Consider the following 27605-nt stretch of genomic DNA (forward strand, 5'->3'; position numbering starts at 1 on the left):
TCTGAAAAACTAATATCCGAAAATTCTGTGAGAAGTGATCACACCAACCAGGTCAAAGTGATTACAGAAAGGCCCTCACGTTGAAAGCAGAAGGATGCCACGAACAGCACGGCCAGAGAGCTGCTACCCATTCCGAAACAAGTCTGCGGAAAGTGCTCCCAGCATCGGAAGATCCACTGCGTTACGTGCGTGGGGTTTACAAGGAGCATACAGCAAAGAACGGAGCATCCAGAGCTTACAACTTTACTCCAAAACACATTACCGCCTGTGTGCTTCCTAAAAGATCGGATATGGCAGAACTCGATTCCAACAAAACACACAGAGTCCCAATAAGGTATGCAAAACTACATTCAGGTTGATCTGAGGGCCTATCTAGATGACGATTGGCAATTAATAAACGAAAATGCTTACAAATAATCTGTCATCATGCATCCAAGAAGCAGAAATAGTTTTACGTACTATGCAAATATTGCAATCAAGTCTAAGAGAGAAACTTCAACACTTGAAAATATAAATAATATTTTTTGAAAATTAATTAAAGTGGGCATGGACTGTCACTAAAATTGTTCGAAGTGCAATCAGCTTATTGCGTATTGTGAAAGGCCTGACCACATCATTAGGAATAAATATTACGCATGAAGCTAAATCAGTAAGTGAAACAGACTGTTCTGAACTCTTAGGGTTTTATATTGATAAGAACCTGAGCTGGAATCGTCATGTTACAGGTTTTACAGGTATAAAATCTGAAACTTTTGCGTTACGGGGTTTGAAATGAAAGCATCAGAAAGCTGACTTAGTTTCCCTGTTAAATTCCACTAATCTCCTACGGCGTCATACTTTGGAGCTGCTGAAGAAAACAAGTGTTTGCTACACAGAAGCGAGTAACTTGAATAATATGTTTTGTCTACTCTAGAACCTCTTTTGGAAACGTCTTTTTGGCAGTTGCACATTCTGAAAATAGCATCACAGTACATTTGATCCCTCATGAAGCTTGTCGTCAGCAATCAGTCATTCAAAATTCATAGTAGTAAAAGGAGAAACGACTTACACAGTCTGTTATTTAGCCTCACTGTGTCAAAGAAATGAGTGAGATAGTCAGCTATAAAAATCATAGGCCACCTCCACCGTGATGTAAAAATTTTAATCGATACATGTTATAAAAGTGTATGTGTGATTTCTGTATGCATTTGTATGTATGTCCCACATGTCCTGCTAAATCTCTGGATCGATTTGAATCAGACTTGGCCACTTTGTGCGTAAGAACCACCTACCTATCTAAGGAGTGGGAGTGAGGAAAGAACTGTAGCTCACGGGGCGCAAACAGGCAGACTATATTCAGCCAGTATTTCAGAATGAAAACACTTCGTGGCTTGCATGCAACTTTACACATAATTTAAAATCATTACGAGACTCTTCTCGCTGACAGCCTCCACGAAATGATGAAGTTTATCGCTTACTACATTTTCGCTTTCATGCACTAAAACTGCCGCATCAGGCATGACCCCTTAATTTATTACTTCTTTACTACTGGCTCTATAAGGAAAACATTCCGCCGGCTTTATGCACGTATGTCACTGGATGTACCTGTGAAGTTATATCATTGTACAACACATTATTAAGGAAATATGTCATAAACATTGAGCTGCGTGAAAACGAAAACGAAGGGCGAAATTCACTAGATACTCAGGTAAAATACGCGTACAAATATATGTGAAATATCTTAAATATATGCGAAATGTGCGTACGCAGGCAAAACGACGGGGAAATAGTCTTAAACACCAGGATCGACTTCAACCAAACTTGTTACACGTATTACTTACGCTCTGGAAAGACGGTGTGAACCAGCAACCTCCTATAGGGGTGGAGCTGATAACTTGACAGGGAGAAGAGGAAGGAGGAGATGGGCAGAAAAAGAGGGAGAAGGAGGAGATGAGGAGATGGACACAGAAAGGAGGGAGGGACAAGGATAGGGACAGAGAGAGGGTGAGGGGGAAATAGACAAGAAAGAAAGAGGAGGGATGGGCAGACAGAGGATAGAGGATGAAATAAACAGACAAAGGAAAGAAGAGAAATAAGCAGAGAAAGGAAAGAAGAGAAATAATCAGAGAAAGGAAAGAGGAGGAGATGGTGAGATGGAAGAGGAGGAGATGAACAGAGAAAGGGAAAAGGGGAAGAGGGAGATTGACAGAGAGAGCCGGAGGTGGAGATGAACTTAGAGGGGAAGGAGACGGACTGAGGAGCACATTAAGAAAAAAGGAAGGAGGAGGAGATGAACAGAGAGAGGCCGGATGAAAACGTGGATAGAAACATGGGGGAGGAGGAGTTGGACAGAGAAACGGAAGACGAGGAGTTGGACAGAGAGAGGGGTGAGGAGGTGATAGCGACAGATGGGAGCAGGATATATATATATATAGAGAGAGAGAGAGAGAGAGAGAGAGAGAGAGAGTAGGAGAAACTGAACGTATTTATCTATAAATAACATTATGTAAAGAAGTATCTTCAGACAAATGGTTAGCCTGTTGAAGCTAAACTAAACCAAAATAAATTTCATTCTCATTTCTATGAATGAATCCCACATGTGTACTTAAGAAGAAAACAAAATATACTGTTTCCCGAGGAAGGCTAAACAAAAGCTCTGAAATTATCGGCAAATTTCCCTTTGGAAGGTATTGCACAAAATCTACAAACATTCGTCGTTCGCCAATGAAGCGAAATGAGGTCGACTATGAGCTGACGTTCTATCACGTAGATATCTGGTAATCCATCGAGGACAGTGGATCAGCAGCCTGACACAAAGTATTTTAATAATGAAAATTGAAACCAACAGTTGTATTGTAATTCGATTACATGGGTTTCCCTTCTTAAGAACTCTTGGGAGTTCATTGCCTTGCTCTTGTATGTTAATACGTGTGCTTCTCTCGTTGTCATTCCGTTGGGGTGCCATACGGACGTTTCAAAGTTCATAGTCCTCTATGTTTATAAATATACGGCTTTTGCTTTTACTGACGCCTTCTACTAGATTGATTCATAGGCTGTTGTTACATATAAACAGAGGATTTGGCGTACGAGATGTTCTTTGGTAATTGTTCATTGATGTGTATCATGTATGTTATTTTTAACCTTGTGGGTATATATTGATGGTGGATGTTACTAATGTTGGCAACATTGTTTTCTGTGCATTACATTTCCCGGAATTAGTAAAAAGTTTTTTTATTTTGCTGTAAAGTAATATCAATGGAGCATGTGTTTATAGCTTTTTGTGACTACAACTTTATTTTTATACTAGCTTTTAGACAGCAATTTATTTTACTTCTGTATTAGAGGCCCTTAGAGTATATGTGATATTATTTCAGTGGGTTTGTATTGTCCAATGAACGTTTGTTCATAAGGTTTCTGCTGCATTTGTTTACTCCAGCCGTTTAGTTTTCCGTTATTAGGATATTTCGTTTTGTTATTGGGATATCCCATGTTCTTAGGTGTTCCGGTTAGGCTGGTGTAATTCTTTGTACGCTTGGGTTCTCCTCGGTTGTATTACGTCATTGAAGCATGTAATTATTGTATAAAACATTTAAGCAATATAAATCGGATGCTTAACTTTGTTTTGTATGGGTATCGATAGTATATTTTTATTATGTAATTTTATTAAATGATTTATCCTCTTTTTAGTCACAAACTGCTATTTTTGCTGTCGGTACTCTGAGTACACTTTACTTTCAAGCTACGTATGTTACCATATACACGGGTCTGAGCATGCTCTTATGCATCGAAACTGGTCGAATGTTTTGGATAAACGACCTTTGAATTATTGTATTGCTATTGATCGCAGTTTTCATTATTCATGTACATCACACAGATCTTCCGATGCAGACTATCCATTTACCGAGCACCAATGTTGGAAACGAAATATACAGACTGTAGCGCCTAGAACCGCTCGGCCACTGCGGCCGGCAGATGAGTCCCATACTGCTTAGAGCCATTTTTGATCAATCCAACGAGGTTTTGTGAGCTCCTCTAGGGAGTGCAGACTTGTGTGAGGCCTTACATTGTTACGGAAAGGGAGAAGATCGTTTACCTTTCTGTGGCGACGAGAACGGTGAAGATGGGGAGATAGGGAAAGTATATGAGGATCACACAGTACGTAAGTGGAGATGTGGCTCTAATAGTCGTGGGGGACCGGAATGCAGTTGTAGGGGAAGGAGTAGAAGAAAAGGTTACAGGAGAATATGGGCTTGGGACAAGGAATGACGAAGGAGAAAGACTAACTGATTTCTGTTATAAATTTCAGCTGGAAATAACGAATACTCTGTCAAAGAATCACAGGAGAAGCAGATATACTTGGAAACGGGCGAGTCAATTTTTCATCCGTTACAGACGATGTCGTTTATTTGTATAACAAAGCTGAATGAGGGAATCGCATCTAAACGTATAAATTTGATGAATTTATTAAAATCATGCAGACTGCAAAGTCTCATAAATGACTGCACGGTCAGTTAAGACAATCTTTTTATGTAATCGGAAGTGGACATTGATTCACACGAGTCTAACAACTACAGTTAGTAATATTTCAAAATGACCTCTTTTAAGACATCTATACCGAGCTGAGTATGACAGTTCCATCGACACTAAAATACTAGACTTTTCATTAAAAGTCTCGAATAGCGCTATCGTATATACTGGTCCGCATTATGCTAGAATATTTCAAATTCAGCTCCCTATTACAACGCAATAGGAAACTGTATGTGTCCTGATTTCATTTTTTCATGTGAACTCTATGGACATTTGCCTGGCAAAGGTTCAATAGTCAACGCTATCACTCATGTGGTCGCTGTGAGATATGGACGCCGCAACTCTGTACCCTCTGCGTGACAGCATCAGCTAGCTTCCCTTGCAAACCTGAAAATATGAGATGGAGATAAAGGTGTTTGCACATACAGTCTGGGTGAGGCGCAGCCTGATTACGAACAGCTGGAGACTGAGCGTTCTCCAGGAAATCGTCACTAACAAGCTAGTCGCATTATTCTTGTTCTGCATGTTTACAGAATACGTCATCCGTTACTTTTCAGGCTCTCATTTAGCTCTGAGAAGTAGAGCAGACAGCATTTCGTAATTTTCATTTCTTCTTTCTTTGCCGCCAGTTTCCTTTCATTCTCTGAGATCATGCAGTTTTCTTAACCTCTGACCAATTAGTTCTGGTTTTCCTGGGTTTTTCCGCCTGGATAAAAGTCCAGTAATGATTTGTATGTCTAAATTTGTTTTCTACTCAGGACTTTTTTTTTCCTGCGTACGTTTTCATTAACTCAATTATAAGTTTACTGCGAGTTTCATAGAATTCTGCAAATCTTCTACTACATCTGGCTGGTTCCATTCTGTTAAGACGCCCATACATGTTTAACTTCTGTTTCTTGATATCCGAATAAATGTTGGTATATGTTTGTATTCCCTTATCTGTTCTGCCTGTATGTTCCTTCTCCAGTGAATTTCACGCCTAAAATTTGATTAACTTTAGTTCTCTCTCTAGAATTACTTCGATGTCTGCCTTTCTGCTTAATATGAGTGTTTCTGTACCAGAAGAAACTTTTGTTTGAAAATCGTATTGTATTCCGATTTGGGGATTTTGAGTTTAATTTCTGTTGTGAATATGTTTTGGTATATGTCGAAAGGTTGTTTCCGTTTTATGTTAAGTAATTTCATAAAAACTTTTGTAGTATAGTATCTTGAATAATTCCAACTAAAAATTTAAATGAGTGACTTTCTCGATTTATTCGTATTTAGTTTCTAGAAATTTGGATGCTGGGCTGTTGCTAGACATGTATCTTGTTTTTCAAATCAGATTTGGAGACGTGCCCTTCTGCTATTTTCTTACTGATGTCTGTTTACTTTTGACCTGTTTGTGTCCTGAATGACATTCGCCAGGTCTTACGCAAAAGCTTAGTTATTTATCATAATATTAGTTCTTCATAATTTAATCAGTCTTTTTTAAGCTCCGATATTAGATTTCGCCACAGATTACTTTGTTAAGACGCAGTTGAAAACTAACGGATGGAGTCCATTTCGTTATCCCATTCCTGTTTTAATTTGAAAATGTTACAAATTTCCTCCCATGAACTTTGCTTTTGATTTTGGGCCATTTAGCGTTTCTCTAAAGATTGCAATGGTTTCAAGGTCGAGACTACGTTCCTTCAAAATCTGTAAGAGAGAATTACGGTCAGCTGAGTCAAGTGATTTTTTTTCATCTACCAATGTACAACCCACTTTCTTATTACAAAATTTTTGATATGTGATGATTGTTTTCAGAAGTGAAATATGTTCCAGGCAAAGAGTATTATCTGCTTTATAGTCATCGTATTTACACTCAAGTTGTTCTTGCGTTGGTTCCAACAGACAATGAGACATAGTATTTTATGTGACACGAAAAAGTGGAACCATTTTTAATTACGAGAATTAACACGATTTGGATTTCAAGACTCGAGTGTACAGGAACTAAACATCGAAATAAACTGTGTGATACAGCTGTATGAAGAAACTGACATTATTGCTGGAATAAATTAAACAGCAGATAAGAGCCATATGCATGTCTTACCCACAATAAACGGAAACTTTCGGAAAAATTTAGCATGAGCTGATTGAAACAGTTGAGCCGATTGAGGTTACGGCTCCAGCAAGAATTCTAGGTGATATATAACAAATTTCATACCCATCCTTGTATAGTCTGAATTAGAGCTCCGTCTCCTATGACCTATTTTTCGTCTTCAGAATTTCGATTAGTTTTTCTTGCCGGCCATCATTTTGCGTCTTATGCAACGCGGAGTACGTATTATACCAAATATTTAATGTAGTATGTTTTACATATTCTAGTATTTGTCTGCCCTTTTATTTTCCCTCTCTTCCGCAATTCCAATGCCAAGTCTAATATTTCCAGCATGCTGTAGGTATCTTTTTGCTTCTTGTGCTAATGTTCTGCTACAGATTTCTTTCTCGCCCACACTCTATAGTGCTCGTTCGTTTCGTATCTTATCCGTACATATCATTTTCAACGTTCTTCGATAGCACCATATTTCATATGCTTCCAGTTCCTTTTCACCATATTTGTACATCATGGGTCAGGAAAAGTAATGGAAGGCCAGAAGTGTGGCATATAAGAACTCCAAGACTCTAAGTTTCACGGAAGCTCGTATTTTAGTGCGGACGTCAATGCTAGATGCTTTTAATAGTTTCCACATTGAAACATTGTCTCAAAATATGGTAGAAAACCCAAAGAGATTCTGGTCGTATGCAAAGTACACCAGTGGCAAAAAACAGTCAATGCCGTCACTGCGTCATAGCGATGGAAATGTTACCGACGATGGTGCCACTAAAGTGGAGTTATTAAATACAGTTTTCCGTCATTGCTTTACGAAAGAAGAAGAAGTAAATATTCCAGAATTCGAAACCAGAACAGCTGTTAGCATGAGTGACATGAAGTATATATCTCAGGTGTTGCGAAACAACTCAAATCACTTAAGAAAGGCAAGTGTTCCGGTCCAGATGGTATACCAATCAGGTTCCTTTCAGAGTATGCAGACACAATAGCGCCTTTCTTAGCAATCGTATACAACCGCCCACTTGACGAAAGGTCTGTTCCTACAGACTGGAAAGTAGCGCAGGTCACACCAATATTCAAGAAAAGATATAGGAGTAACCCATTGAATTACAGACCCATATCACTGACATCAATTTGCAGTAGGATTTTATAGCATATACTGTACTCGAACATTATGAATCACCTTGAAAAAAGTCCGTCCCCGGTAACTGAATGGTCAGCGTGACAGAATGTCAGTCCTGTACAGTGGTGTATAGTGGTGTAATTTTCAGTTTCTTGAGTACTTATTTGCAGTTATCATTAATTGCCCTCGAGCAGTGAAAGAACAGTGTGCAGAAATTTACCTACATTCTATGTACATCTATTGCTTAGTATTATTAGTAACTCATGTGTGTATTCCGCGTGGTGTTAATGCATTTTGTGGAAAATAAACATCACCTGCGAATGTCTGTGCATTGCCTCGTCAGCTTGCCAAATACCTGTAGTTACTTCTTGTGATGTAGTGGGGTAGAAAGTGTGGGGAATCGCCTGCTCGTTCTTCATTTTGATGACCTACGAAATAGGGAAATGCATGACTACAATCTGGAGACCTACCCTCCCTCAGGCTTCTACCTTAAACCCCCCCCGCCACCCCCCGCTCTCCATCCCCTACGCACTGTTAAACCACCAGATACAATTTATTCCCATAATGCCTCGCTACTGCAGAACTTGGTACACACATTTAATATTTGTTCATAACCCACTTCGTTTAAAAATAAACATTAGTTTTATATTGTTATAACGCATTTTACTGGAGCGTGCTGACAAGTAATGCCTCCGATATTTTACTTCTGTTTTTAGTATCGGTTGAAGCATTATATGACGTGCGTATTACTCGCTCGACTTCCTCGCTTCGATGTCGCAAGATGCAACCCTCTGCCGTCAGAGCGCCCCGAATTGAAGCGCTTAACACGGTGGTGTTACCTTCATACAGTGGGCGCATCCGATTTTCGCGTGTGTCCAGAACTTAAAGAACATCTTTGAGGACTTCACTTTGATAGTGATGAAGTGGTGTAAGGAGAGGTGAGTCTGTGGTTCCGTCAAGGAACTCAAACATTCTACAGCCATGGCATTAAGAAACTAGTCTCTCGCTGGGAGGAATGTGTTCGTCACTAGGATGAAGAAATAAATATGTAATCATCAAGGATAAAGATGTAGAAAGTTAATACAGTTCGTTTATAGAAAAGGCTTTGAGAGTTTTCACATAACACATTGGGAGGCGTTAGTTTTTAGCAAGCCGTCGTCGTTTATTCTTTTTATTGGGAAAATTTATCGCTACAGGTCATCGTTTTTTAGTTACTCGAGAAAAACCTAAGAAGGTGACGTTTATATGATCTCATCTTAACCCCCTCACGCTCAGACCCCAGACCACAACGGTTGGAATTAAAAAAAAAAATAGTACGTCGTTTATGGCACTCACTGCTAATATCGTACGAAAATCTGTGACTAATTTTTTCCCTTATTGGCCCTTTGCTGTCTTGGTTGAGTGGGCTAATCAGGGCGCAGTGCGGAGCGGCGTGGCGGCAGTACGCACCGTCTCCTCGCGGTGCCTGCGCGAGCACCTGGCGGGCATCTTGAGCTCGGCAGCGAGCAGCATGAGCTCCCGCACGGTGAGCCGCGGCTGCAGCAGGTCCTCCTGCATGAGGTAGCACGACACGCGCCGGAAGTGCGCCTCGTCCCGCGGAGAGCCGCCCAGCAGCAGTTCGCCGCTCACGCCAGACCGCCTGCAACACGACGAGGGCAGGGTACAGCAGGACGCAGCGGTCTCGTCCACTGCTAGTGTCAGCCGCCACGGTGGACCCACTGTGCAGGGTAGCGGCGGTAAGGCCAGGCACATATTGGGAAGCAGGTAGCGAAGAGCAGGGCAGGGCAGGGCAGTGTAGCCAATGTTTCTACATCTATGTGTATATCTACGTCTACACTCCGCAAGCCACCGTAAGGTGCGTGGCACAGGCTACCCTGCACCACTACTTGTCATTTCCCCTCCTGTTACACTCGCAAATAGAGCGAAGGGAAAACGGCGGTACACCTCCGTATGAGTCCTAATTTCTCGTATCTCCGTGGTCCTTATGCGCGATGTATGTGGACGGCAGTGGAATCGTTCGGCAGCCAACTTACAATAAAAATACCGGTTCTCTAAATTTTCTTTGTTGTTGTTGTTGTGGTCTTCAGTCCAGAGACTGGTTTGATGCAGCTCTTCATGCTACTCTATCCTGTGCAAGCTTCTTCATTTCCCAGTACCTACTGCAACCTACATCCTTCTAAATCTGCTTAGTGTATTCATCTCTTGGTCTACCTCTACCTTTTTTACCCTCCACGCTGCCCTCCAAAGGTAAATTTGTGATCCCTTGATGCCTCAGAACATGTCCTACGAAACAGTCCCTTCTTCTTGTCAAGTTGTGCCACGAACTCCTCTACGATTTTTACGCTCACGCTGCTCTCCAATACTGAATTGGTGATCCCTTGGCGCCTCAGAACATGTCCTATCAATCAATCCTTTTTTCTAGTCAAGTTGTGCCACAAATTTCTCTTCTCACCAATTCTATTCAGTACCTTGATCTACCCATCTAATCTTCAGCATTCTTCTGTAGCACAGCATTTCGAAAGCTTGTATTCTCTTCTTGTCTAAACTATTTATCGTCCATGTTTCACTTCCATACATGGCTACAATCCATACAAATACTTTCAGAAACGACTTCCTGACACTTAAATCTATACTCGATGTTAACAAATTTCTCTTCTTCAGAAACGCTTTCCTTGCCACTGCCAGTCTACATTTTATATCCTCTCTACTTCGACCATCATCACTTATTTTGCTCCCCAAATGGCAAAACTCCTTTACTACTTTACGTGTCTCATTTCCTAATCTAATTTCCTCAGCATCACCCGACTTAATTCGACTACATTCCATTATCCTCGTTTTGCTTTTGTTGACGTTCATCTTATATCCTCCTTTCAAGACACTGTCCATTCCGTTCAACTGCTCTTCCAAGTTCTTTGCTGTCTCTGACAGAATTACAATGTCATCGGCGAACATCAATGTTTTTATTTCTTCTCCATGAATTTTAATACTTACTCCGAATTTTTCTTTTGTTTCCTCTACTGCTTGCTCAATATACAGATTGAATTACATCGGGGAGAGGCTACAACCCTGTCTCACTCCCTTCCCAGCCACTGCTTCCTTTCATGTCCCTCGACTCTTATAACTGCCATCTGGATTCTGTACAAATTGTAAATAGCCTTTCGTTCCCTGTATTTTACCCCTGCCACCTTTCGAATTTGAAAGAGAGTATTCCGGTCAACATTGTCAAAAGCTTTCTCTAGGTCTAAAAATGCTAGAAACGTAGTTTTGCCTTTCCTTATTCTAGCTTCTAAGATAAGTCGTAGGGGCAGTATTGCCTCACGTGTTCCAACATTTCTACGAAATCCAAACTGATTTCCCCGAGGACGGCTTCTACCAGCTTTTGCATTCGTCTGTAAAGAATTTTCTATAGTCTTCCTGAAAAGAACACCGCCTTCCCTCCATGGATTCCCAGTTGAGTTCCCGAAGCATCCGTAACACTTACGTTTTGTTCGAACTTACCGGTAACAAATGTAACTGCCCTCCTCTGAATTGCTCCGATGTCTTCCTTCAATACGACCTGGTATGGATGCGAAACACTGGAGCAGTACTCAAGAATAGGTCGCACCAGCTTCCTATATGCGGTCTCCTTTCCCAAAATTCTCCCAATAAATTGAAATCTACCATTTGCCTTCCCTACCATAGTTTTCACGTGGTCGTCCCCGTTCCACCTCATCGCTTTCCAACGTTACGACAAGATACGTAAACAAATTGACTGTGTCAAGCTGGACACTACTAATACTATATCCCAACATTACAGGTTTGCTCGTCCTACTCATCCGCATTAACTTACATTTTTCGAAATTTAGGACTAGCTGCCATTCATCACACCAACTGGAAATTATATCTACGTCGTCTTGTATCCTTCTACAGTCACCCAACTTTGACATCTTACCGTACACCACGGCATCATCAGCAAACAACTGCAGAATGTTGCCCATCCTGGCCACCAAATCATTTATATACGTAGAGAACAACAGCTGTCCTATCACACTACTCTGGGGCACTCCTGACGATACCTTTGTGAAAATTAAATTCTGTTCAAAACGTTCTGTTCTGTTCTGTTCAAAATTAAACGTCTGTTCAAAAAAATTCCGGAATTTTGTCCACAAAATGTTTCTACCCTTACCTATTACTTATTGTGCATGGTCCCCTTTGAAATACTCTCTCCACAATTTATACACCGCTCCCAACGCCGTTTCCACTTCCGGAAGCAGTTTTGGTACGTCTCTTGTTGGACCGTGCGAAACGCTGTCTGCCAATTTTCTTTCATCTCGTCTGCCGTTACAGATCTTCTTCCTTTTAATGGGCTTTTCAGCTTCGGAAATAAAAAAAAAAAGTTCTCAGGGGCCAGGTCTTGAGAGCTGTGGGACGAACTTGGCGTCAACACGATGCACTCCAAGATGCTGTGTTAGGATTTCACGACATGATCCAACTGAAATGTTACATTCTTCTGCAATCTCTCGGCCAGTTAGTTTTCGATTGGCACGCTCAATTTCGTTGACGTTCCTGACGTGAGCGTGGTCGGCAGACGTCGAAGGGCTTCCTGAGCGAGGGTCATCTTTAACTTCCGTCTGGCCATTTTTAAACCATGTGAACCATTCGTAACACTGAGTACGGCTTAATCACTCTTCTCTGTAGACTTCTTGCATCAGTTGGCGTACCTCTGTTCAGGTTTTCTTGAGTTTCACTCAAAATTTAATACAGACGCGTTGTTCCTCTAACTCTGCCATCTAGAATTTCGCAAACCGTCTGACACAAAGTTCTCCTCAATAGAGCACTGAACAATAACTGACATACAACAATTAAACATCCGGCAGTTACACGCTAAACACAGGTGTGAGCAGGGATGCCAACCCCATTCCGCTGCAACACACTACTGGCGAAATTATGAAAGTTCCCGAATTATTTGAACAGACCTCGTACTACGGCGCAAAACTGCAGGGAAGATCTGCACAGTGCCCGTTCACGTCTTCGCCGCGCAGTCTCCTGACAACAGAATACTGCACGCGCGCGCCGCACGTGCTCATGCAGGGTGCTCCCTCAGAACGACGACAACGAAGGTGTTGCAAATTTTAATTAAGCACCCAGCACAATAAAAGAAAATGAAGAAACTTGACGTGCAGTGTGAATAAAGAGCAAAAGGAAGAACTACTGAATGTAAAAAGATTGAAGATTCAAAATCTGCCAGTGACCCACTCTACCATTTCTTCATGTCGATGTACCACGCAACTAAAAATATACCTCCAACCTCAACATTTCATCCGTGGTAAAATATCTGAAGTGATATTGTAAACTGAGGCATCGCTCCCTAGAAATCAGTCTCCACCTCAAGAACTCGAACTAACTCGAAGTTACGACGCAACGAGAGTTTCATATCCACCGTACTCGTCGGGAACCAGCGGTGCATCTTTGACACTTCTTCAGAACTTAGTGGACGTGCCTTCAAATACAGCTGCTGGATCTTACCCCCAGCTCTTGAGTAGCAAAACACTTTTCCTAATTAATTTTGCTAGGTAGCATACGTAACTTTTTCTCATGGCTTTACATTGCAAGAAATTTCAGTAAAACAAGACCACAGTAAGTCTTTTTTCACTTTCAAATGGTATTCTGGGATTACATGTTTCACAATATATATTTCCGGACGATCCGTGAACATCGTCGAATTGACTCCGGTCCATGCGGAAGTAGTTGGTGAACTGTTTATCAGAAAACTTGATGTCAAACCGAATTCGCCATGAATATTTCTCTTGTCCAAGTAGCCGCTTTTCGATTCATCAACAAGTCCATTACCTCATCACAATGCGGCTCTGAACTAAGGTTAATGAGTTCAGCCACTCCTTCACAAGGAGAGACTACGCACTGGATCAACAAGCAAAGACTAAGCGACAATGGTTAAAACTTCCTCCAGATATGTGGAGCCACTATGTCCCCAACTATTTCGTTCGATACACTGCTCTGCCTTGCCCAGCCATTCGTCGGCTACGTCCCATTCCGCGCCTGACCTAGATTAGATTAGATTAGATTAATACTAGTTCCATGGATCATGAATACGATATTTCGTAATGATGTGGAACGAGTCGAATTTTCCAATACATGACATAATTAGGTTAATTTAACAACATACTTAAGTTAATATAACAACTTTATTTTTTTGTGTTTTTTTGTTTTTCTTTATTTTTATTTTTATTTTTTTATTTTTTTAATATTTTTGGTTTGTTTTTTTTCTTTTTTTTCTTAATTTATATCTAAAAATTCCTCTATGGAGTAGAAGGAGTTGTCATTCAGAAATTCTTTTAGTTTCTTCTTAAATACTTGTTGGTTATCTGTCAGACTTTTGATACTATTTGGTAAGTGACCAAAGACTTTAGTGCCAGTATAATTCACCCCTTTCTGTGCCAAAGTTAGATTTAATCTTGAATAGTGAAGATCGCCTTTCTCCTAGTATTGTAGTTATGCACACTGCTATTACTTTTGAACTGGGTTTGGTTGTTAATAACAAATTTCATAAGAGAGTATATATACTGAGAAGCTACTGTGAATATCCCTAGATCCTTAAATAAATGTCTGCAGGATGATCTTGGGTGGACTCCAGCTATTATTCTGATTACACGCTTTTGTGCAATAAATACTTTATTCCTCAGTGATGAATTACCCCAAAATATGATGCCATATGAAAGCAATGAGTGAAAATAGGCGTAGTAAGCTAATTTACTAAGATGTTTATCACCAAAATTTGCAATGATCCTTATTGCATAAGTAGCTGAACTCAAACGTTTCAGCAGATCATCAATGTGTTTCTTCCAATTTAATCTCTCATCAATGGACATACCTAAAAATTTGGAATACTCTACCTTAGCTATATGCTTCTGATTAAGGTCTATATTTATTAATGGCGTCATACCATTCACTGTACGGAACTGTATGTACTGTGTCTTATCAAAATTCAGTGAGAGTCCGTTTACAAGGAACCACTTAGTAATTTTCTGAAAGACAGTATTGACAATTTCATCAGTTAATTCTTGTTTCTCAGGTGTGATTACTATACTTGTATCATCAGCAAAGAGAACTAACTTTGCCTCTTCATGAATATAGAATGGCAAGTCATTAATATATAATAAGAACAACAAAGGACCCAAGACTGACCCTTGTGGAACCCCATTCTTGATAGTTCCCCAGTTTGAGGAATGTGCTGATTTTTGCATGTTACGAGAACTACTTATTTCAACTTTCTGCACTCTTCCAGTTAGGTACGAATTAAACCATTTGTGCACTGTCCCACTCATGCCACAATACTTGAGCTTGTCTAGCAGAATTTCATGATTTACACAATCAAAAGCCTTTGAGAGATCACAAAAAATCCCAATGGGTGGTGTTCGGTTATTCAGATCATTCAAAATTTGATTGGTGAAAGCATATATGGCATTTTCTAAGAGGCGATGGTATGTGTGGCTTGATACAAAGCACTATTGAGTTTTACCTCTTTTTGGAAAGAACATCCTTTCGCTCGTGATAGAGAAGCAAGTGACTATCGAAACACTTCTTAAAAAACAGTTTATTTTCCGTCACAATTACATATAGACTGTCCAGTCACATTAATGTGACCACCTGTAAAAAGCCTGGATAACCATCTTTCGCTGCGCGGACAGCTGCGAGACACGCAAAAGGAGAGTCAGTGAGGTTCTGCAAGGTACCGACAGGGATGACGAGCCAAGCCGACTCTGGTGCTGTGACCAGCTGATCTAATTTTCTCGGTTGAGGATCCACTGCGCGAACAGCACGACTGCTATATTGATTTGCAAATTGACCGCGCGGTTTGAGGTGCAATGTCACGGATTGCGTGGCCCCACCCGCAGAAGGTTCGAGTCCTCCCTCGGGCATGGGTATGTGTGTTGTTCTTAGCATAAGTTTGTTTAAGTTCAAGTAGTGTGTAAGTCTAGCGACCGATGACCTCAGCAGTTTGGTCCCTTAGGAATTCACACACACATCTGATGTGCTAATTCCGGACTTCGGCGCCGATGAGCAGCAGTTAGCATGGGTCCCTTAACCAGACGCCTGCTGCGGAAGCCCGTACGCAGCTACATGCACTGAACGGTGGCTAGCAGACGCTTTTCGTAGCCCCTTGGTTTATCTGGGCTCTCAGTTGCTCAAATGTTGCACGTCTCTTCGCCCGTATGCATCTCTGGCAGCTGTCGTTCACCCCTGTCACCTATAGTAAGTGGTGCACCGCAGTTTCCCATCGCCGGATCTGGATAGCGCCGTTTTGGCGGCACCCGAACAGTTTACGGATTTAGACATTCCAGGAATGCTTATACCCTTGGCCCGAAAGCCAATGATCGTTCTCTTTTGGATATCAGGTATATCGATCCGTTTCCGCATTAAGACAACTATTGTCCTACACGTTTTATATACCCTTCACTGGCAGTGCTTTCACCTATCATCTGTGATTGGTTATTACACTTTGACCTCTAACATAGGGAGTGATCACATTAATGCGACTGGAGCATGTAATTTCAACAATCAACAATCAGTTTCGGCCGCCACTGGACATCTTCAGGTCTACAAGACACACAAGTATGAAATAAGTTTCAAAGTTAAAGGTGAAGCTGAACAATTTACGTCAAAGTATTCTAGTCAAAATAATCCATAAAACTGCATTAAAATGTCTGAAATTTCCGCATTTCATGATGAGACGTACATTTGTGACCATTAATAGAGATAATTAACAAAGTTGTATTAAAAAACCTGAAGTCAGAGTGTTTTTTAATAAAGATGCCATTCATCAATGATGATTAGTCACGATAAACATAAGATTGTATTTAAAGATACGAAATTAGTGTCTTTTATCACAAAGATGCTAGGTATATGTGAATCTTCAATTCCATACTTTTTGTATATATATATTCTAAAACTGTATCTAAAAAGAAAAAAGTCTGGAACTGAAGATTCACAGATACCTAGCATCTTTATGATAAAAGACACTAATTTCGTATCTTTAAATACAATCTTATGTTTATCGTGAGTAATCATCATGGATGAATGGCATCTTTATCAAAAAATACTCTGACTTCAGGTTTTTAATACAACTTTGTTAATTATCTCTATTAATGGTCACTAATGTACGTCGTATCATGAAATGCGGAAATTTCAGACTTTTTAATGCAGTTTTATAGATTATTTTGACTAGAATACTTTGACGTAAATTGTTTAACTTCACCTTTAACTTTGAACCTTATTTCATACTTTATATATATATAAAATTTTCCTTAAATTTGTCAACGTTTTTGCAATAGTGTATGAACAATTAATTACATGTTCACCATGAAACGTCCCCTTTTGAACAATTACAAATGACTGTGCTTAAACTGACACACAATATTTTGTTAGCTCAACGCAATCTGACTTTCAATAATCCCAACAAAAGAATGGGCCCTGACTAACAGTAAACTATACCTTTCACAAATCACTTACCTCACAAAAATCTTCGCTACTCAAGCTACTGCAATACAGCGAGCGCCACTACTGCCAGCTAAATAAAAGATTCAAACTACTGAAGGCACTAACTACTGATAGGGATAGTTAGCAAATGAAAGATATTAATAGAGAACAAACAATGTATTTACCTTGATATCATCATATATAAATATAGCAGTTCATGACAAATTTCAAAACTCCGCCATCTCTTTCCCCACATCCACCACTGCTGGCGGCTCACCTCCAACTGCGCAACGCTACGCGCTGTTCACATCCAGCTGCCGCTGCCCAACACTACAATGGCAGACAACAATGCAAACTAGCCACAGACTGCACACAGCACAGCCAGTGATTTTCATATTGAGCGCTACGTAACGTTGCCAATAAGAAAACATAAACAGCCTACTTACATAGAGAAAACATAAACAGCCTACTTACATCCATGACTTTATATACGTGGTGCTCCTCATTTGTACTATTGATAATGTGGCTCTCTCCGTGTTTAGGAGTGAATTACTGCTTTTTTATGGTATGGCATCACTGTATTGTTCACGTTCTAAGCTCTTGTAATCTGTATAGCTCGATTTGTAAATTTTGAACTTATTTTAATTATAGTCTATCTTGTAGATCTGAGAAAGTAGAATTTTTTGTCCAAATTAAATGTGATTGCGTTGGAAAATAAACTATTTTTAAAAACAATCTTATCGTCGGCCACCCCTCTCACCTCGACTTTCACAGATTCCTTTACAAATTTGTCGAAAATCATGTAGCACGCTGTCAGACGATATGAAAGTCTTTATTATTCCTATAGGTTTTTTGTTTTACTAATCATCATCAAACACAACAGATTTATCTTTTACTGCATCTAGGTAAATATATATGTACGCACGACGTGCCATGTCACTCTAAGTAATGTGAGGAACACGGATTGGACAGTATAACTCAGTACAAAGACTACACTGTGCTGACGAATCAGTCATTACTCCAACAGTTTACAAAGATCCACTTGTCTTCGAAATATTATAGTGGCCAGTCAATAATTGAAGTTAGGTAAAATAACGTATACTACATATTTACAAAAAAAAACAAAAAAAAACGCACGGAACATTTTTCATGTTCAATTAGCAATCAGAAATTTTTGTGAAATATAGGTGCTACTTTTGTGAATTGCTGACCAAATGCAAATGTGGCAATGAACGTTCGAACCGCGTAAAAATTTTCGTCGGTTTGATGCTGTGATTCAGATGTATCTCTAGTCAACTGAGTGAAAAGCTAAGCCCTACTGCAAACGGAAAAAAATCATTCATCACAGCGCAAAACTCCAGCCAAGTAATCTTGGCAATGGAGCTAATGAGTGATGTGAAATATGAATTGTTGGATCATACACCCTGTCTACCAGATTTCGAGCGACATAACCAGAAAACTTTTTGAGTTCAATGAAGAATATACGGTAGCAGTTGATGAGCGTTTCCCAGATTTTTCTGGTCGCACTTAGGGTGGAATCTGTTCACTCAAAAAGTTAGACAAATTGGACTAATTTTGTAGGGGACAACGTTTTATCTGCATATATGTTCTTGCAATGCACATTACCGTGTTTGGTCGATGGTACAATGAGTATTTATCAGCTGAGAGACCTTCCAAGGTAAAAAGTCGCTGTGAAGAAAGTTCTTAAGAAACAGACGCTGCTGCATAGGTGGTGTAAAACTAAACACAGGACTATGGATAGCACGATGCTGATTGAAACGCGTTTGCTTGTCAAAAGGACGATGAGTGAAGCCTTCAAAGACTGCCTTAGCAGAATATTAATGTAAGATCTCTCGCGTAACCCAGGGCAATTCTGATGGTATGTAAAGACTTTTAGTGGTACCAGTATTAGTGTCGAGATACTCAAGAACGAGACAGGAATTGAGATTGTGGGTAGTAAGGCAAAAGTAGAAATGTATGATCTTGGCCTTTCCCCGAGAATCAGGTGTTTGTACTGTTGAGGGGGTGTCCAGTCAGGTACAGATGTTTTCATAACACGATATTTCGACACGTACCTTGTCGTCATATTCAATTGATACCTGTAAAATGAGGTCTTTGCTACATCCCGCCTCCTAAACAAAAAGCATATAGGCTTCATTACAGCTATTTCCAGAGCTTTCTCTTCGAAGTCCGCCATGAAAAAGTAGTTTATGGAGGGATTCGGAGAGAAAGCTCTGGAAACAGCTGCAATGAAGCCTACATGCTTTTTCAGGTATGTTTATGATACTTTATAAAAGACATCATATTTACGCCAGTGACTGTAACACTTTCTTTATTTCACGATTTCAATTTCGACCTTAGGCCGTTATCATGTGCAGATTTTTGTGTCTTCAAGCCATATCAACTTAAAATGAGCTGACACATTTATATGTCGTTGCCATTACTATTAAATAGATTCGTGACGCTGTTACACATTGCGAGCACACATATCGATATGTCGTTAAACAACATAGTCTGATACGGTTTCAGAAGTCAAAGTCCAAGAACTTAGGAGTTCCTTCAACATCTGGACTCTCTACGCCCCGCTGTCAAATTCACCATGAGGTGGAAGAGAATGACGAACTCCTCTTTTTTGACGTCTTAGTCAAGAACGAATGGCACTATAAGACACAATGTGTACAGGAAAGCCACAAAGACTGATCTACACCTCCACGTGCCGGCTGCCATCATCCTTCACAGCGTGGGGGTGTAATACGTACATTGGTTCGCAGTGCGCGCTCATGGGTGAGGAGAGGCTATCAGGTGGGCTTAGCCCCCTTCAGGAGCAAAAGATACGACGGGAGACAAATCTGACGTGCTTTCAGGCAGAAAGTAAAAGCCCAGCAGAGAGAAAACGACGAGGAGGAAAAGGCACTGTTGTATCTGCCGTACGCCGGCAAAGTATCGAACAAAATTGGTAGAATGTTGGATCGAGGTATCATTAAATGCGTTTTACGTTCACCTCCGAAAAGCGTGCATTGTTAGATACTGTGGAAGATGGCTTGGGCCACCGTAAACAGGTGTTTACCGTATTCCATGTAAATGCGGTACGGTGTATGTCGCGGAAACTGTACGGACAATCTAAGAAAGATGTAACACAGAAGACACACCGAATTTAAGCAACCAAGAAAATCTGCGGTTGGAGTACAATGCCTGGGACTTTATGAAGTATGAAGGAACGGATGTGCTAAGAAAGACTTCGCTGTTTTGCGATTGTGTTCTGAAAGAGGCTATTGAAATTCGAGTGTCTGAGGGACTGATCAACAGAGACACTGGGTACACCCTCATCAAAGCTTAGGACCTAGTACTCAGCTAACTAAAATCATAGCGTCGGCCGAGAGCGAGTACCGCGCGGAACGCGGCCCACAAGCTTACTGAAGGGCCAGAGTTCGCGGCCAGCTTGTGCCCGTACCCTCCCCTCCAACGCCCCACTCCATCCGTCGCGGCATGCGGCGTGCGACTGGCAGTGGTAGGAAGAAGGGTGGAGGGGCGAACAGAGTGTTAAGAAGGCGGAATGTAGCAACAATATCGTGTTACGAAACCGAATGTACCCGGCTGAAAACCCGATAACAGTAAAAAAAAAAAAAAAAAAAAAAAAAAAAAAAAAAAACAGAAATGTTGAGAAATGTTGAACTCAGTTTCAAATGTTTCTTTAAAGAGGTAAGTTGGGGAGTACTGCCCCAGTTTAATTCTCACACCACTGTAAATATGTGTGAAACACATATTAGTATCAATGGCGTTGAGAAATTGCTGATATCACCAAAGCTGAACAAAGCTCCTGGACTCGATGTAATTCATATCAGATTCTTTGCAAAATTTTTGGCTGAGTTAGCCTCTCTTTCAACGATAGTATGCCCAGGAGTTCGTAGACAGCATAGATCACTCCCGTCTGGGAGAAGGGTACGGAAGTGATCCAGAGAACTACCATTCAGTATCCCTGACATGCATTCAGTCTCTGTTGATCCATTCTGGAAGCGGGACAGCGGATGGTCAACTATTTACCGAGGGAAATCGCCAGACAGCCGTACGTTTTGAGAAATTATTTTATTTTATTTTGATAACCACTTTCGGTATTTCAATATGCCATCTTCAGACCGCTGCATATAAAAAAAAAGTATACATGCAGTGTATATCAAGGCATATCAGAAGGGACTTAACAGAAAATTAAGCGTAAAAATTAAAGTTCTTAATACCTACAAAACGCATTTAGCAGCATTAAAACAAGTACCTGTACATATACAGCACAACAGAGTAGAACATGTACACCTACTGGTTAGCATTAAACTATTTTAACATCACATAGTTATAAAACTTTCCAAAAGACTAAAAATAGACAGTGTATAATGAGAAACACAAAGTAACAAAGTTAATCTAGTTTTTTTATTTTTTATAAAAACCTACATAATTATTATAGGAGAGAAACATCCTAGTTCATATGAAGACCTATCGACAAAGTAAAACGCAGCGATATAATCTATGAAGTACACAGTAGGGTGCGTATCCAACGCTTAAGTATTATCACTGTGATGATCTATCAGAATTTGTTCTCACAACATGAAAAAAGCAACCAGGCGGAAAACCCAGGAACAGACAACATATTAAGTGAATAAAGGCAAGCAAAGAACATGCGAGGAATACTCATAAAATACCTCTAGAGCATATGTTACATACCAAATCAAAATAAAAAGAAATGACCCAATATCCCTTGCCTCAATTAATAGGCGGGCAAAAACAAGAGTGGAATAAAATAGGACCTGAGATCCATATTAACTAATGGGAGTCCGCCAGAATCTTAGCTGATAATGAAATACTATTTCCCTGGGAATGTAAGGTATCACACTATCGATCTATCTACAAAACGACGAACCCTTCCAAATAGGAACTGACACATAGCAAGCTGTATCACGATAGATCGTGTAGAGATGGACCAAAGAAACATAATGGCCCGAAAAAAGTGGGGCACAACTGTGAGCGAAAAAAGGAGTTGTTAAATGGACTCATGCTAAAAAGCAGTCGTGTTCTTTGGTAAATAACTGAGATACATTCGTTGTTGTATCTTACAACATATTCTGAAGGCAAACATAATGTATCTCGAACAGAATGATCTCCTCCGTATCAACCAGCATGGATTTGGAAAACATCGGTTGTATGAAACCCATTTCACAGTTTCCTCACTTGCCATCCTGAAAGCCAAGGATCAAGGCAATCAGGCAGATGTAGTATTTACTGACGTCCAAAAAAGTTAACTCAATAGCATAAATACGTTTGTTGTCGAAAGTACGATCGTACGTAGTATCAAACTTAATTTCTCACGGCATTGAGGATTTCTACCACAGAGAGTCATCGAAAGACGTAGAAATTCTTCAGGTGTGTCGCAGGGACGTGCATTGGAATCCTTGCTGTTATTCTTCTACTATATTAATAACTTTAAAGACAGTATTAGTAATAATCTCAGACTTCGCAGTGAATGCAGTTGTCTACATGGTCCAGTGACATTAATGTGATCAATGTTCAAAAATCTTTCGAATGGCTCTGAGCACTATGGGACTTAACTTCTGAGGTCATCAGTCCTCTAGAACCTAGAACTACTTAAACCTAACTAACCGAAGGACATCACACACATCCATGCCCCAGGCAGGATTCGACCCTGCGATCGTAGCGGTCGCGCAGTTCCAGACGTAGCGCCTAGAACCTCTCGGTCACTCCGGCCGGCCGATCACTGTCCGACGTCAACTTGCAATAACCACTCACAGTCTGCAGGAGGCAGCACTAGCAGTGGAGGACATGTAAACCGTGTCGGTTGTGCACGGTAAACAGTGCAGACATTTCGTAACGTGGAATTGGAGCTATTTATCTGACGTCCAAAAGGGCTTTTGGGCCAGGAACGTGTAACAGAACATCCTCCTCTAGCATTAATTTTCCTCAACAGTAGCTGACAGTACTACTTTTCGAATTTAGGACAGGTGAATATGTGAGTTAACGAACATTTCGCTCTCATATGGCCGAAAGAGTCAGTCTTCAGGAATTGTGAAACGAACCCTGTTGCCCAAGATCGTATTCCATAAAGAGCGCAGATTCGCCACGAGATGGGGAAATTCACAAGCGTCTATTGTGCTGAATGAGGTCTAAGCATTGTAGTGTGCGAGTGAGACAGACGAGAACCTACGTCATAGGGAAACCCCATAGAAGCTGTTTGTGACCAGTGTTAAATATGGCGGACTTAAGATTGACCATAAAGGGAAACATTTATGAAAACTATTTAATTCTGTAGTAATTCTGGGAATGAAGCCACAGTAATTTTAATCTACCATCCTTCATAAATTTTCATGGTGATCCCAATAAAACTTGAATATTGATAATATCTAAAATAGTTTAGGATTTACTGTTAAAATGAAATTAACAAGTTTTGTAACAGAGACCTAAATGCTAAAAGCTGAACGCTTTGGTCGACATTAACGATCGACATTTCATACAGAAGTGCATCATTAAAGTGACAAATGTTGTAAATATCAACTCTGTAACTTTATTTGTTTAAAAGATATTGTCGCGGAAGAAGCCGAGTAGTTCAAAACTCACCTGAACTGAATAATTTTATTTTCTATATTCAGTTCGAGTACATTCTAGAAGTATTCACAAATGGCCAGAATCAATGCACTGGGGCTGCTCGGTGTGGCCGTGCGGTTCTAGGCGCTTTAGTCTGGAACCACGTGACCGCTACGGTCGCAGGTTCGAATCCTGCCTCGGGCATGGGTGAGTGTGATGTCCTTAGTTTAGTTAAGTTTAAGTAGTTCTAAGTTCTAGGGGACTGATGACCATAGATGTTAAGTTCCATAGTACTCAGAGCCATTTGAACCATTTTTTTTCATTGCACTGGAATGTTCTGTAGCTGTATATATACCATATGTGTTCTGGCCAGAGACAGTTCGCTCCGCGCTCTTGTATGTGCAAGTGCTGAATAAACCTTCGTTAAGTGATGTTAGTGTTCGACATTCATCTACTTACACCTTCCTCTACGTGACATTATTCTGGTGGAGGCGCCGGGTATTGGAACTTGTGATAACGCACATTATCGACGACACGGTGGCTCCCATCAAGGCCACGACAGAGCCGCCGTTTACGTGGTGAGAAACCCGAGTTCGAGCCATACTCGACAGATCCAAACAAGTGGCTGAAGGTATATGAGCGTATAGCCAAATTTAACAAATGGGATGACACCGTGTGTTTGGCTAACGTATTTTTCTACTTGGAGGGCACTGCCAAGCAATGGTATGAGAACAACGAGGAGAAATTCACAAGCTGGGAAGTATTCCAGGCGGAACTGCGCGAGTATTTCGGTGACACACAACGAGAGAGGTGCAAGGCTGAAGATAAATTAAAGTGCAGGGCACAGCGTCCATGAGAAACGACAGCGTCCTACATTCAAGACGTCTTGGAGCTGTGTAAAATAGTGGATCCTCGAATGAAGGAGGATGATAAGGTTGCACATCTCATGAAGGGTGTACCTGAGGAAATGTATCAAGCCCTACTCCTGAAGGAGGTTTCGACAGCAGACGACTTCATAAAATGGTGCCAGTATATCGAGACAATGCATCAAAAAAGAATTACACGCAAGAAGTTTGAACGGCTTCCAAACGTTGTAACGATGTTTGTGATGGAGGAAGAAACTGATTTCACAAGTGTTCTTCGTCAGATAGTGAGAGAGGAAGTTCAGAAAGCACTTGGATTGCATAGCGAGCAAGAAACCGAGACGCTTCAAGAGGTCATAAGGGAGGAAGTGGAACAGACATTGAACCCAATCTCTCATCCTTCATTTCCCTTTAAAACGGTAAAAAAGTGTAGACCCAGGCGAAGTTACGTTCCTACAAGGCCGCATAAGGAACCTGTTGGGCACCAAGGAAGAGTGATGTCTGGAGATCACAGGATAACCAACCAGTATGTTTCCACTGTGGACGGCCAGGACATGTGGTGCGCTATCGTCAAGAAAGGCGGCGGGTATTTAATGACGCCCGCGCCAGAAGACAGCAGACCGATCTTGGCCGACACCAATTCCGGGACGACGAAGATGAACAAGAAGATGTGGATGCAGGACGACGTATGTCACCATCACCGCAAATTAGTCGGTGGAGAGGACGCTCCACAACACGCCGATCAAGATCTTCATCGCCGTTTAGAAGTTCCAGCCGATCACCTAGCCGCCGTAAGCTGGAAAACTAAAGGGTGTGTCCTTCCTTGGAGGTGAGATCGCTGAAGAGAAAAATCCTCCGCCGTCGATCACTACAAAAACTCATGGGTGGCCGACCAGCCCAAGCTCTTGTGGACTCTGGAGCACCATATTCAGTCTTTTCGGATAAGTACCGTCGCCAGTTGCAGAAAACCGTATTCGTCGATAGCAAAACATCTCTGTTGAACGTGGCTAATGGGAAATATGTAAAACCTTCAGGGAGATGTGTCATTCGTATGGGTATCAATGGCCATACACAACCCTTAGAATTCATCGTCTTTGATTCTTTAAATATATTCAAATGTAAACAAATGCAGAATCAGATAGACGGCTTCAGGAAAGGGATCTGCCCTAGTCAGTTGAGCGAGGATGTTCGGCTCGCTGGAAACGTGGTCAGGGAGGGGAGGAGGGACGGAGCTGGTGGAGACGCGAAAGCGGACGGTCGGTCTTTAGGTAACTAGTAAGAGAAACGACTTAGAAAATGTCGCGTTGTGTGGCATCGCGGGACTCAGTCTGTAAGCGGTGAGCAGCCGCTCGCCTGGTGTGAACTCTAACTTTTCGCGTAGTCAACGAGGTGGAGTTTTGGACTTGCAATTCGCGATGAGATTGCGAATGGTCGAACTGTGTCAGATGGATATGCGCTCGAGTGTAACAGTAATTCTAAATACGACCACTTTCGCTACTAGTTTGCTTTCTGAATAAACATTATTCTAACCAAATCGCAACTGTGTGGCCTTGCAATTCGCGATGAGATTGCGAATGGTCGAACTGTGTCAGGTGGATATGCGCTCGAGTGTAACAGTAATTCTAAATACGACCACTTTCGCTACTAGTTTGCTTTCTGAATAAACATTATTCTAACCAAATCGCAACTGTGTGGCCTACATCATTTATGGGTCGTTAATTTAGCTCCCGATATTATTATTACTGTTGCTATACGTTATATTAACGTTGTATGTTCCATACGATTTCGCAAACTTGCCATCAGCCAGACAGCTTAACCAAAGCGTCACAAGTGTCTAATTTAGGGCGTGTAATGCGACACGCCCGATTCAACCCCTAGCCTAGACGATTTTGAGCCAAGACATTTCGACGAAGAGGAACCGCATGTGAGCCCAAACATATTTGGGATGTTAGCTCGCAAATATTATCTAAAGCTTTTCTGAAAAGTTTCATATAATTTTATGCACAATATGATATATTTCAAGTTAAAATTTACGAAAAGTAAATTATTTTATTTTAGATGTTACAACCGATAAACATTAGCTCTGAATGCACAGTTAAAATAATTTTTTAGTAACATTTGAAATTAAGAATTATTTGGCATGCTTATAATGTCTATTATTAATTATGCAATATAATACTGTTTTAGGGACTGATGACGTTAGCAGTTTTGCCGACCGGTGTGGCCGTGCGGTTATAGGCGCTTGAGTCTGGAACCGCGTGACCGCTACGGTCGCAGGTTCGAATCCTGCCTCGGGCATGGATGTGTGTGATGTCCTTAGGTTAGTTAGGTTTAAGTAGTTCTAAGTTCTAGGGGACTGATGACCTCAGATGTTAAGTCCCATAGTGCTCAGAGCCATTTGAACCATTTGAACCTTAGCAGTTATGTCCCGAGTTCGAGTCTCGGTCGGGCACACAGTTTTAATCTGCCAGGAAGTTTCATATTAGCGCACACTCCGCTACAGAGTGAAAATCTCATTCTGGAAACATCCCCCAGGTTCTGGCTAAGCCATGTCTCCGCAGTATCCTTTCTTTCAGGAGTGCTAGTTCTGCAAGGTTCGCAGGAGAGCTTCTGTAAAGTTTGGAAGGTAGGAGACGAGATACTGGCAGAAGTAAAGCTGTGAGGAGCGGGCGTTAAGTCGTGCTTCGGTAGCTCAGATGGTCAGCCGGCACGGTAACTCAGCGTGTTCGGTCAGAGGGTTAGATGCCCTCTGTAATAAAAAAAACTGAGTTAATGGATCAACGACGAACTGGAACGGGTGTCTTGCGACGTCCGCACCGAGCAGATACAACGAACAAAAACGGAAAAAAAGGTGGTAGAGCACTTGCCCGCGAAAGGCAAAGGTCCCGAGTTCGAGTCTCGGTTGGGCACACAGTTTTAATCTGCCAGGAAGTTTCAAGTCCCATAAGATTTGACACCCATTTGACACAATACTGCTTACTAC

The 27605-nt window shown here is 41.1% G+C and overlaps 1 protein-coding gene across 1 annotated transcript in view; it reads right to left on the reverse strand.

Moving 5' to 3' along the window:
• Positions 1-27605, reverse strand: part of LOC126475297 (ATP-binding cassette sub-family G member 1) — a 498031-nt gene that overhangs the window by 268644 nt on the left and 201782 nt on the right. Inside the window, exon 4 of the mRNA XM_050103060.1 lies at positions 9153-9342. Coding sequence (XP_049959017.1) covers positions 9153-9342 — 190 coding nt within the window. The remainder of the gene's footprint in view (positions 1-9152; positions 9343-27605) is intronic.

The sequence above is a fragment of the Schistocerca serialis genome, chromosome 4, assembly GCF_023864345.2.
Source record: "Schistocerca serialis cubense isolate TAMUIC-IGC-003099 chromosome 4, iqSchSeri2.2, whole genome shotgun sequence".
Lineage (NCBI taxonomy): Eukaryota > Metazoa > Arthropoda > Insecta > Orthoptera > Acrididae > Schistocerca > Schistocerca serialis.